The sequence below is a fragment of the Hydra vulgaris genome, chromosome 02 (genome assembly GCF_038396675.1).
Source record: "Hydra vulgaris chromosome 02, alternate assembly HydraT2T_AEP".
NCBI lineage: Eukaryota > Metazoa > Cnidaria > Hydrozoa > Anthoathecata > Hydridae > Hydra > Hydra vulgaris.
This window is the reverse complement of record NC_088921.1, coordinates 42930677-42945000: the sequence shown is the minus strand read 5'-3', so window position 1 is coordinate 42945000 and position 14324 is coordinate 42930677. Positions and strand designations below refer to the sequence as shown.

The following is a 14324-nucleotide window of genomic DNA, read 5'->3' as shown; positions in this document are numbered from 1 at the left end:
AGCATTTGAACGTACACTAAGAGAAGAAAGAAATAATAAAAATAAAGAACTTCCTAATGTAGTAAATGGCTCTGAAGAGAGGCTTCGCTTCGGTGAGAGAAATGGAAAAAAGTTCTACTATGGAATCAGAAATGGAGAACTTAGACGAATTGATTACCACCCATCCCAATAAGAGTAGTAGCAGATTAATACTATGCTCAAAAAAACATAAAAAATACACTAACAAATATACATTTTCAAAAAGTAATAAAAACAATATATGTCAAGCAAATCAAAAAACATTAAACAATGAAAATAATAACCAATTAAAATGCCTTTATACAAATGCTACCTCATTAAATTCAGATAAAGTAATTGAATTACCATTATTAGCTTCAACATACAAACCTCATATTATATTTATCACTGAAACTTGGTTCAAAGAAGATTCTTTAGTGAATATTGAAAATTATTATTTACACAAATTTAACAGAAACGACAATATTTTAAACACAAATAATGGCGGTGGTGTAGCAATATATGTTCATGACAATATATCATTATTTGAAATAAAAAACTCTTCAATGAATGTTACAAAATCTGAACAAATTTGGTGCCTTATCAAGTATGGAAACGAAACTATTAAGCTTCGCTGTATTTATCGTCCACCGTTAAAATCAAAAATTATTTATAATGACGAAAAATCAAATAACACTAACATTGAAAGGTCAAACCAAGCTGACGATGAAATAATTCAGAGTATACAAACAGCAAAAATAGAGTTAAACAGAAAAATATATACCGGTATACTCATATGTGGTGATTTCAATTTTCCATACATCAAATGGTATGAAGATGGTTCTGTTCAAGTTAATGGATATAAAACAGCATTGGTGCTAGAGTTGTAGATCTTATTAACAATATAAACATCATTCAAAATGTAACATTTCCAACATTCATCCAAAAAAATAAAATGCTAAAAAATATATTGGACCTGGTCATAACTGAATCATCAGACAGAATCAAACACATAGAAAATTTACCACCACTTGGATTAGCTAGTCAAGGCCATTTGGTACTAAAATTTAATTATGATTTATCAAGTAATAAAGATAAAACTAGTTATTTAACATTCAAGTACAATTACCATAAAAGTGATTTCAATTCTATCATTAAATGTTTTCAAAATATAGATTGGTTAAAAGAGTTAAGCAACTTAAATATAAATGACAGTTACAACTTATTTTTGAATCATTATAATTACATAACAAATATGTTTGTACCAAAAGTGATATGTAAAAATAAAAACAAACCTCTTTGGCTCAATCGTACACTTTTAATCCTCATAAATAAAAAAAATAGATTATGGCGTAAAAATCAATCTTCAAAGTGGAAATACGCAAAATCAAACAAAGCATCAAATCAATTCGAAATAAATATGGAGTTACTGGGACAGATGGTAGATTCATTGCTGACACATTAAATGATCAATTCAAATCAGTCTTCAACAATAATTCAGTTAACAAAGATTCTCCACTACTTTCAAATCGTACAACTGAGCGTTTATCAAGCCTTCATTTTTCAATAGATGAGATCAAAAATAAATTAAAAAATTTAAATCCAAATAAAACAACCGGACCGGACAATGTCCACCCAATGATATTAAAACAATGTGCTAATGTATTATCTTTACCTCTAACAATTATATACAACAAATCACTATCAGAAAGATCGATTCCTCATGCATGGCGCAATGCAAATGTTACTCCACTATTTAAAAAAGGTGATACCAATGAACCAAGTAATTATAGACCAGTTTCTCTAACATCTATTCCATGTTAATTAATGGAAAGCTTAGTAACCAATGACATTGTAAATCATCTCTCAAAACTAAATTTAATATCTCAATCTCAACATGGTTTCGTAAAGAATAAAGCATGTGTTACAAACTTATTAGAATCCAATGATTATATTACAAAATGCTTAGCTAACAAAAATGCAGTAGATGTGGTATATCTGGACTTTTCAAAAGCTTTTGACACAATCTCTCACAAATTATTAATCATCAAGCTTAAAGCTTATAGAATAGTTAGAGACCTTCTTGATTGGATTAAAGACTAATAGAAAACAGAGAGTAGTACTTGGAGAACACATATCTGATTGGGCTCACGTTACTAGCGGTGTCCCACAAGGCTCAGTTTTAGGCCCAATACTTTTTATAATTTACATCAATGACTTGCCAGACAATTTAAAATGTGTCAGTAAACTATATGCAGATGATTCGAAACTAATGAATGAGCTACGAGTAAAAAATATTCTTAATGATACCACTGACATTCAAACTGATTTAAATAAAATCACTGAATGGACAAAAGTTTGGTTGATGAAGCTGAACCTAGAAAAATGTAAAGTTATGCATATGGGAAGTAACAACCCACGCTCAAACTATTCACTTCAAGATACAACCAACTATTTAAATTACGATTTAGAAAAATCAGATGTAGAAAAAGATCTTGGTATATTTGTTTCAAGTAATGCTAAATATTTTAATCAAGTTATTCATGCTAGTAATAAAGCTAACAGAATGCTTAATATGTTAAAAAAAACATTTATATCAAGGGATTTAATGTTATGGACTAAGTTATACAAAACATGTCAGACCTAACCTGGAATATGCAATCAGTGCTTGGTCACCTTATTTAATGAAAGATATAAAGATTATTGAGAAAATTCAAAGACGATCCACAAAAGTCCCAACTATATGCAAACATCTTTGTTACACAGATAGATGTATCTTATTTCAAATTCAAAAACTGGAGGATCGTAGAATAAGAGGTGACTTGATTCAAAAGTTTAAAATTGAAAAAGGTCTTACCATCATTAATTGGCACAATGAACCAATTATACGTCCAGCTTGATGTGGTCAACAAGAACAGTTTGTACGCGAATTTAACAGAAATTGCGATCCACGATATTATTTTTTTAGTAATCGTGTTGCTAAGCATTGGAATGCACTCAATGATGCAACAGTTAACTGTTCCTCGACTAACGAATTTAAACGAATGCTTGACAGTTCAATTGATGTTGCCTATAGTCATTATATGACTTTAATAGGATCTGTATCCTATTTGCAACTTATATACTATTACTATTACTATGTTTCACAGCATAACTGGAGCATAAGTCAAGTAAGATCTGGAGAACTTTGGCTGAGGGTGCACACAGGACATATCATCAGCATAAAGAAGATGGTTAACAAGAGAAGGACCCAAGCAACAGCCTACGGTAGTTTTATTGAGTAAAACACTAAGATCATTAATATATATTAAATAGAAGAGGAGACAGTACACCTCCTTGTTGCATTCCATTACTGAAATTAAATGTTTTAGATAGTATTCCACCCTAAAGGATCTGAGCTGTTTGACCAACATACCAGAAAATGAGTAAGCGTAAAGTTACACCAGAGATAATTTTAGATAGTTTCGTAAATTGTGTATCAAAGCGAACTCTATCAAAGACTTTACTTATGTCAATAAATGCCACATGCATATTTGAGACATGTGATAGGTAAAAATTTAAAATATCTTTTAAAATAAGAACTGGCACAAAAGTGTTATGGTTTTTTTAAATCCAAATTGGTTGGGAGTCCTAGTGAAACTTTCATTAATGTGTGAGACAAAAATATGTTCCAAAATCTTGGAGAAAATTGTCACCAAGGCAATTGGACAATAATTAGCAGAATCGGAGATGCCACCATTCTTATCTTTAACCATAGCAAAAATAACAGAGTGTGAAGCACCAATAGGCATGTATCCATGGCAAAGCATGGAGGAAAAACACAAAGACAAAATATTAAAGTAATTTGGGCTAACATAGAGATAATGCTATAACTGAAGTCCAAAATGGTCAGCTGCTTTTCCACAGGACATACGACTTATGATAGATTGGACTTCATCAGGAATGACAAGATAGGTATCATCCTTAAGAAGATTACAGTGTTTAACTACAAAGTTGTCATTTATATTGCATGTTGCCTTGACTGAGTTAAACAGAGTGGAATAGGTATTATACCACATGTGACATACATTACCAGGACCTGAGGCAGAGTCAATAGAAGACGGAAGACTTCATTTATCACTGCGAATACAAGTCACGATAGACCAGAAACTGGTATAGCAAGCTTTTCTGCTTTTACAGTATCTTCTTTTTTTTTTGCAGAAACGAATGGCATATTTATATAAGGCTCTTGAATTTTTAAAAAGATTGAAGATTAGGCCAAATTTTGGGTTATTATAGCTACGTCATAAGCATATATATATATATATATATATATATATATATATATATATATATATATATATATATATATATATATATATATATATATATATATATATATATATATATATATATATATATATGTATAAAGTTGTTATAGCGAGTTAAAAAGTTACAAGAGGCTCTTGAAAATCGTCAAAAATGTTTTGTTAAAAAATAAATACTATTTAGCATTTTTTTTACATTTATAATTTAAAAATGAAAATAAAAATAACAGAAGACAATATATGTAACTAATCGTTTAAACCTTTTAAAACTGTATTTAAAAGGGATGCACGCAATTAAACTAGATCAAAGTTTCAACGAATAAATTTATTAATTCATTCATTAAATAATTGCAAACAATTGTCTTTTGTTCTTGTTTTCTCTCTACAATATTAAACAAAGGAGATAAGCGATTTAAAAATGAAAACTGAGGAAGATTGCTCAAAATGAAACAAGTTGAATAATTAGAATTAAACATTTATAAAATATAAAAATATTCCTGAAATATAAAATAGAAAAATATTCCTATGAATACCGAGCAAAAACAGAAAATTTTTATTGAAAATTAATTGTTTCTAAAAAATTGTATCTACTTTTTTAAATGTCAGAATGTAATGACCTTTTTTTTTTTATATTAAACAAAGGAGATAAGTGATTTAAAAATGAAAACTGAGGAAGATTGCTCAAAATGAAACAAGTTGAATAATTAGAATTAAACATTTATAAAATATAAAAATATTCCTGAAATATAAAATAGAAAAATATTCCTATGAATACCGAGCAAAAATAGAAAATTTTTATTGAAAACTAATTGTTTCTAAAAAATTGTATCTACTTTTTTAAATGTCAGAATGTAATGACCTTTTTTTATTTTTTTTTGGCGGCACCTAAATTCCAAATTTTGCTAAAAAGCTGTATGAATTTTTTTCCTGGCTAACACCCTGATATATATATATATATATATATATATATATATATATATATATATATGTATATATACATATATATATACAATAAGGGCTCAATATTGTTTTCCCATACTTGTCATCTTTAGGAAAGAACTTTAGGAAGATAGAAGATTAGACCGAATTTTGGGTTATTATAGCTACGTCATAAGCATATATATATATATATATATATATATATATATATATATATATATATATATATATATATATATATATATATATATATATATATATAGATATGTATATATAGATATGTATATATATATATATATATATATATATATATATATATATATATATATATATATATATATATATATACATATATATATATATATATATGTATATATATATATATATATATATATATATATATATATTATATATATTATATTATATATATATATATATATATATATATATATATATATATATATATATATATATATATATATATATATATATATATATATATATATATATATATATATGTGATTTGCTATTTACTCTTTCGTATTTTAAATTTCAAAAGACTTTACCTCCAATGGTGCAAAACTGTCCAAATGAATCTTCAGATGCAACTTTTAGACCATTTTGAAGGGTTGTAAATTTAACATTTTTTAGCTTTTGTGAACTTAAGGCATATTTTGAAAAAACATTTTCATTAAAAAAAGGTACAGTCAACGGTGGTATTTTATCAAATGAAACTGATCGTTTGCAAGTAAAAATCAGGCTAATGAATTGTAGAGAATTGCTTTTAGACTTTAAAAACATTGCGGCCATTTTGGAACAATTTACATTTGAGCAATATTATTTAAGATCTTTCACATCTGTCAGTTGGAATTAACTGACCATAAGACATTTATTCCGGAGTAGATTGTCCACCATTAGAGTAAGTTGACCGCCAAAAGTAAAAAAGTGTACCGAAAGGGTAATTTTAAATTCTGATTAGATTACCCGGGACTGTTAATAAAAATCCGCCTAGAATTCCGGCCGGAACTAGAATTGCATATATGCAATTTTTTCACGCCTTGAAAATTATTTTTTTGCCTTGAAAATTCCCAAAGCTTTTTTTTAAGAAATACAAAATTTGGTCCAAATGGAGAAACTGCTACTGCAGTTCTCCCCCCCCCCACCCCCTTTTTATTTTTATTGCTGATTATGATAGAGAATTTTATGCTGATTAAGAATCGTATAAAAACTGAGGTCTGAAATCAACAGAAAGTGCTCTAATTTGCTGTTGAAGTTTAAAAAATTACACTAAAAAACACTAATATTGGCCATTTTTTTCATACTCGGTTATAATTAAAATCTTTTTCAAAGGTGATTTAAAAAAAAGTCTGGTTTCTATCAACAATGTACACCAAAACTGTTAAAAAATGCTGAGCGCATCATTTTCTGATACATTTAATTGGGCTAATCACTATTTTTCAGTCGATACATGTACATTTAATTGCGCTAATCCCTATTTGTCAGTCGATTTATGTAAATTTAAAAAGCAAAATCTTATACTAATTTTTAAAAAACTAATTATAAATATATAATTAAATTATAAATAATTAATATATAAATAAGCTAATTATAATATATAAATATATATATATATATATATATATATATATATATATATATATATATATATATATATATATATATATATATATATATATATATATATATATATATATATATATATATTTATACAACCTATTTCATGAATTTGATTCTTATTTCATTTAAATCTAATATGTTGTTTTTATTTCTTTTTTATGATTTTTTTTATTAAATGCTTCAACCTGAGCAATATTTATATTTAAAATTATTATTTTGCTTTCTATTTTATCCATTTAGGTTAACAGTATAATGCATACTGTACTAAGCATCCTTTACTTTTTAATTATGTAAAATTTAAGTAAGATTTAAAATGAAACTATTCTCAGAGGCAGGTATTAATTTTTGCACCAAAATGTTCCTAAACTTTTAAAAATCCTTTATTAACGGATCCAGGAATTTGTGGTGTAAAGAGAGGAAGGGGGTTGGTAATGAAATATTTAAGACTTTTGCACTAAATGTGCGTTTCCTAAGAAAATAAAAAAACGAACTTTATTTCAAAGTTATTGTAGGCCTATCAGATTCTGGTGATAGGGGTGCGGGAGATTGGGAAAGAGGAAGAGGGGGGAGAGGAATACAGACAACTTATCCTCCTTCCCCCCCCCTTGATCCGTCACTGATTTTTTAGAATCTTTGGCTATGCTTGTAAAATCTGTGGGTTTATTCAAGAAAGAGGGAAGAATTGGAACTTAAGTTTTTAACGTCAAAATGCCATTTTGTGAATAAAAAGATACTTCAAATAAAAACAAACAAACAAAAACATCAAAAAAATACGTTTCACTGATTTTTTTTTCATCATTTGAATATTTTTGTTAATTCTGTGGGTTTATTAGAAAAAAAGTTGAAATAAATCTGAGTGAAGCAAAAGAGCCTAAGTTCATTACGTCAAAATGTTTTTTCTGTGAGAAAAAATCATTTAAATTAAAAAATAAGGAAGAGTCTTCAAAACAACAAGTTTTCACTAATTTTTTAAAAAATCTTTTGTTATATTTTTGTAGAATCTGTTGATTTAATAAAAAAAAATTTGAGCAAAGCAAAGGAAACTAAGTATTTTACATCAAACTGTCTTTTTCTATACAAAAAATTATTGGGTTGGGGAATAAGTTCGTTCGGTTTTTTTCAAAGAGGATTACCTGAAGGATATATTTGTTGTTGAGTAAATTGTTTGTATTCATTAGGCAGTGCCTTTTCTGCTCTACAGAACTGTGTTATTTGTTTTCTCAAATATTTTTAGTTTTTCTATTTTCTGCCCTTAGAAATGGAATACCCAGGTGGCAAAATTCATCATAATTGACACCTACTTTTCTTCGCTTTTCATCGCAGTCAAAAAGCAGCTGAAGCCGCTCGTGCAACGTGTATGGAGTAAGTGTAATAGTTGAGCGTGCAGTACAGAAATGCGAAGTTCAAAAACAACGACGTTGACCTCGAAGATATACCTCGCAGCGGACACCCCCCAGAATTCGATGGGGAGCATCTCAAGGCACTTTTGAAGGAAGATGGTCGCTAAACAAGTCATGAATTGGCCAAAAAATGAGCTGTGATCATAAGACAATCCTCAATCATTTTCATTCAATGGGATTTGCTAAAAAGCTAGAAGCCTGGGTGCCTTACTAGCTTAACGAAGTCAACAAAGAAAATTGTCTTCAAATCGCTGCTCAACACCTTGCGCGCCATCGAGCAACACGCAACCATAAACAGCATTTTTTGTACCGAATTGCCACGGGAGATTAGAAATGGTGCCTGTTTGTCAATATAAAACAAAAAGAGGAGTGGTTGGCCCCAGGAGACATGCCGACGCTCAAAGTCAAGCAAGATCACCACCCTAAAAAGACCATGATCCGTGTTTAGTCGGACAGAAAAGCATTATACACTGGGAAATGCTTGAAAGGAACGCAACGGTCAACAAGAAGCTCTACATTGCACAACTACGCCGCGTAAATGAAGCTATGCGACTGAAAAGACCTGACCAACAATGCCAAGTCATCTTGCTCCATAACAACGCCAGACAGATGTTGCACAAGTCGTCAAAACCGCACTCCAACAGCTTGAATGGGAAGTTCTTCATCATCCACCGTACTCTCTGGACCTGGCGCCAACATTTTATCATCTTTTCCACTCCTTGTTGAATCAAATGAGGGGTGTTAACTTCGACGGCAAAGAGGACCTCAAAAACTGTCTCAACAACTTCTTCGGCATGAGACCGGGCGATATTTCGCAGAACGGCGTCAACAAATTGGTCGAGAGGTGGAAGGAGGTTGTAAACAGTAACGGCAAATACATAATTGATTAAATTACTGTTATAATCATTGTTTTTTGTTTAAAAAAAGCTCTTTGAAAAAAACCGAACAAACTTATTCCCAAACATAAAATTTACATTTGCAAAATAAGACAAAGTCTTCAAAAAAACCTGTTTACACTTATATCTTGTGGCATATTTTGTTAAAATTTTGTAGACTCTTTAGGTTTTTTTAACAATATGTTAAAAAAAACTTAAGTATAGAAAAGGAACCAAAGTTTTTTACGTCAAAATGCCTTTATCTGAGCAAAAAAATTCTCTTTAAAAAAACAAATTATCACAAATTTTTTCATAACAATTTTGTTTTATTTTTGTAGATTCTGTGGGTTTATTCAAGAAAATGTTGAAAAAACACAAGGGAAGTAAAGAATCAAAGTTTTTTAATTTAAAATGCTTTTTATGTACATACCTAAAATTAAAAAAATAAGACAAAATTTTCAAATCAACAAGCATTCACTAATTTTTTTATGAATTTTATATTATAATTTTGTAAATTCTGTGGGTTGATTCAGGAAAATATTAAAACAAGTCTGAGGCAAGCAAAGAAACCTAAGTTGTTTACGTCAAAATGTCCTCAAAACTAAAATTTACCGAACCGATTGTTTACAAATACCTGACTAGCCAACTAAAATTGTAAAAAACCGACTATAACTTGAAAATCATCTTCTTTGGGGGGTGGAATGCCAACCCACACCTCTTCGTAAAATCGCCTCTGAGGGTAGCAAAGTAACCTAAATTAAAAAAGTTAAACAGAATTGTTTTAAATGCAGCTTTTAACTGATTTTTTCTGAAATCATTTGTTATATCTCTGTTGATTCCGTGAGTTTATACAAGAAAAGAGTAAACCTATCTTTGAAAGTAGAACAATATTTAATGAAAACTTAATACCAATACATATGAAAAAAACAAAATTAAAATATGCCAAACCAATTTACTTAGGAATGTGTATATTAAATTTGAGCAAAACTCTAATGTACGAATTTCATTATGATTACATAAAGGAAAAATATTCTGATAGAGCAAAACTATTATTCACAGACACATTCTTTAGCATACAAAATTAAAATAGAAGACTTTTATGCCGATATTGCTAATGATGTTGAAAGCAAATTTGATACAAGTGATTTTAATAAAAGTCATCAAAGATATCAAAAATGTAAATGAGTTAAGGGGTATACTTCCCCATTTTTAAATATTGACAATTAATAACAACTTTTGACATAAAATGATTAACCATAGCATAAATGTAGAAAATTAAAAAAAAATTAAAAAAATTGGTCAACGGTTGCTGTAGTAACTGTAAAAAACCCCAAAAATAAGCAAAAAATAAGATTTGCGCTGGCCAAGTTTTAGCAAAAACTAATAGAAAAAGGCTGAATGAAACTTTGGAAACACAATTAGAATAGGTTAATGAGTGTTTTAAACAGAACAGATTTTTTAAAAAAAGGTTCTGGGCCTGAAGACTTGTGCTCTAAAGTTGACAATAGAAAAAAGTACATTTTTTGAAAAATTAAATTAGCCATACTGTTTTATTCATAAGTATTTAAAAATTCTGTTCCGTTTAAAACACAGCTTTTATAAAAAGGAAAATTTGTTGAAAATTTCAGATAAAACGCTGAAGCGGTTCTCTTGGAATTTTGGCCGGCATATTGAAAAACCTCAAACTGAGAAAATGCATAAAAACTGAAAATAAAAGAATAAAGATCTACAAATATACGTAACATTATATATTGGACTATATTTTACTTTCTTTTTCAGAGGTTTTGTCACTTTTCTTCAGTTGTTTAGCCCTTAACTTTTGACGATGCAACTTGTTATCGGGTTTTAGTTTATAGATCGACCATTTAATGTGTGTTTTATTTATGTCGTTAGAACCGTTTAGTGTATAAAAACCTGGAACCATGTTCAGTTTTTCATATATTAGGATTGAAGACTTCATCCCAATGTTAAAATTGGCAACAGCATCATAAACACCAAACTTCAGCAAAGTCAGCGAGACATATTTTGTTTTTGGTATGCGATCCCAAATTTTCCCATGGAAAGACTCATTTGCATTTTGCGTTTTACCGTGCAGACATTTTTTAAGCTCATCTTCTTTTGTGAGCTCTTCAAACACAGGACTGATCTTGTATACAACCTCTAAAGGTTGACCAGGTCCTGGCTTGTAGGTGTTAGTGCTATTTGCTTTGTCTCTGTTAAATTTACACCAACCACTTGCACCTGTTGGACAATGTGGATAGTGCCAATTATTTTCTTTTGATGATGCAACGTGAAAAAGGGTAGCAAGCACTGCTGATTACATAGCATCTAAATTCCCAGTATTCTGTCTCATTGCCACACCAAAGAAGTTTTGCAGTCGATCAATTGTTGCATCTGTCAATCGACCACGACCGCCCAGTCCCCTAACTTTTTTTCTCAATTTCCGGAGTCTGGTTCCAACACGCTTCTGATAGTGTCCAACACATTCTAATTTATTTACTTTAATATTAGGATAAACATCCTTGACACTATTGTAACTTTTGCTATCTCCATCACCTAAAAAATTAATGTACTGCAACTTATGTTTATTAATTGATCGCTGGAAAATACGACTGGCTCCTTTACACTCCATTCCACCTGCAGAACCAACAAAATTCATTTTACAAATGTGGGAATTTCTCCACTCAGAATAAGCAGTAGGATCTTTTTTAGAAAGTTTTTGATTTAAGGAGCACCCTCTGCATATTCGGCTCATCACCTCAACATCTAAAACTTTTCCACTGTCTATTAAGAGTGCTGCAAATACACCATTCAATGATGAAAATCCCCTACGCCATGTGCCATCACATGATACACCAACACCAAGAATCTCATTAATGTCTCGACACTGTAGTCTTATATCAGATACAGCATCAGTCATTGTTTCCTGTGCAACTTTCTCAGTAATATTAGTAATTTTCAAAACAAGTTTGTCATAGTTTTTTGGCGTCATTGGTTTTGGCATGTTCATGAGGGTTGTAAACCGTTCAATTCCGGAATGTCTTAATCCAAGAGTCCTCATTGTATATACTGTTCGATTGTTTATATCAAAGTTTCCTTTTTTATTAATCAACTTAGAAGTGTAAAAATCATTTTGATATTTACACTTTAAACAAATAATAGAAAGTTCACATGCAAGTCCTTGCTTTTTGCTTTTGTTTTCAATGATTGCTAAAGTCGTTTGGAAACAAGTTGGACAGCTCAAAACGCTAATAACATCAGACAAAATCGAACAATCAATAATTTTATATCCTGTCAGAACTTTGTTTTTAGTATTGGTATATTTTTTTGATGTTGAGCTAATGACTGCCTCAACTTTGCGAAGAGCTTGGCGTATCGAAGATGTCAGTTTGACTATTTACAGGTAACTCGATATTTACACTTAAAGATGGAAAATTTACATTATTTACACTCACACTGCTACGTAAAACTTTTTTAATAAAAATCTTCTTTCTTTTGCCTGCTCGCTTAGTTCTTAATTTAATTCAATCAGCTTTAACCATGTTTGAAAACTAAAAAGTATACAATTTCTGGCAAGAAAATGCGACAAAAAATGAGCTACTAATCAACAAAAACGAACTTAAGTCTTGATATACCAAAAATAAATTGTTAACAAGTCTAACAAGAAGTCAAAAATGCTTTTAACTTGTGAAATCAATACGTTGTTTTGGTTTACAAGTGATTTTTTTAGGGGTACCAAATTTTCTCTTTTTTGTACCTAACTCTCAAAAACAAAAAGTTTTGGTATTTATAGATATTTTTAGGTAAAACCATTTTGATTTCTGAAACCCCCATGTATTTGATTATCTAAATCAGTTTGTTTGTTTTTTTGATTTTTTTTTTAATTTATGGGGGAGTATACCCCTTAAGAAATGTTATAAGAAAAATGTTGTTAAAAAATGACATTAGAAATACCCATGAAGATTGCAAAGATTGTTTATTAAATAATGGAAGTCATGTTAGGAAAATGAATGTCATAAAATCCCTTTTACATGAAATTTTCACAGAAGATGTAAATAAAGTAGCATTAAGCGCAGAAGATGATAAAAGAGTTATTTTAGAAGATGGTATATAATGTGTATATGGCATATGGACACACAAACTAAAAGAAAGTAATTTATAGATCAAAGAGGTCAAATAGGTCAAATAGGTCAAGTAAATAGGTCAAGTAGGTCAAATAGGTCAAGGTCTCCGTCAAAGACGGAGATAAAAAAGTTTTGACTCTTATGGACTACCACCACCAGTTGAAGTTGTTAATTATATAAAAAGTCCTGTTTATTATAATAGTGATAGAGTTCAATTTGGGAACACTTCATTCTGTGGACACTTGTGTTTATATGTTTTAAAAAAACTAGATGAAGGAATAAAATTACCATAGATTATTAATAATCTAAGGTAATTTTAAAAAAATCTATGGTAATTTTGTAAAAAAATATAGTTAACAAAATTTATCAACAGGCATGTTGATAAATTCGGGTCCGAATTTATCAACATGCCTGTTAATAAATTCGGACGCGACACTACTTCAGTTGTAGCTGTAGATGGTTTAACAATATCTCAAGTTACTAACTTGTTCATTAGGAGAGATGAATAAAATAATGCAACTAGTAATATCAATATGAACTCTAATAAATTAATAAATGTAGCAGAACCTTCTAGCTCAGATGATGCTGCTTCAAAAAATTATTTTGATAATAAAACACTTAATCTTAATGAATTAAGAATAACACCGAATTCAAGTTTAACATGCATTGGATTAAAAAAAAAGACTCTTCAACCAAATACAGGTGTTTATCCAACAACCGTTTTTGTACAATCTTCTGGTCCTGGTATTCTCAGAAAACTATGGTCAGCACTTGAAGGATTTGATGCAAATCATAATGTGCCAGTTAACGTATTTCTTAGAATATACGCAGATTATGCAATTTGCATGGGAGATTATTCCCTTTTTACAGATAGTGTTGGAGATAATAATACTCATTTAGCCTGTGAATGTTTATTTTTTCCACTTGACCCACTTGGTCACTTATTTTTTATGCAAACTTTACACTGGACTTACCATTTATTTCTAGTCTAGTAGTTCAATTATACAATAAAACTAAAAAAACTGTTCTTTACTTAGTTTTTTC

The 14324-nt window shown here is 29.6% G+C and overlaps 1 protein-coding gene across 2 annotated transcripts in view; it reads right to left on the bottom strand.

The window, feature by feature from the left end:
• Nucleotides 1-6216, bottom strand: part of LOC101240630 (mitochondrial-processing peptidase subunit alpha) — an 85274-nt gene extending 79058 nt beyond the window's left edge. The window contains exon 1 of one of the 2 annotated variants that reach the window (XM_065790993.1): nt 5810-6216. In XM_065790993.1, the coding sequence (XP_065647065.1) occupies nt 5810-6053 (244 nt within the window). In that variant the 5' untranslated portion in view covers nt 6054-6216. The remainder of the gene's footprint in view (nt 1-5809) is intronic. The other variant, XM_065790992.1, reaches the window with a different exon arrangement.
• Between the last annotated feature and the right edge of the window lie 8108 nt (nt 6217-14324).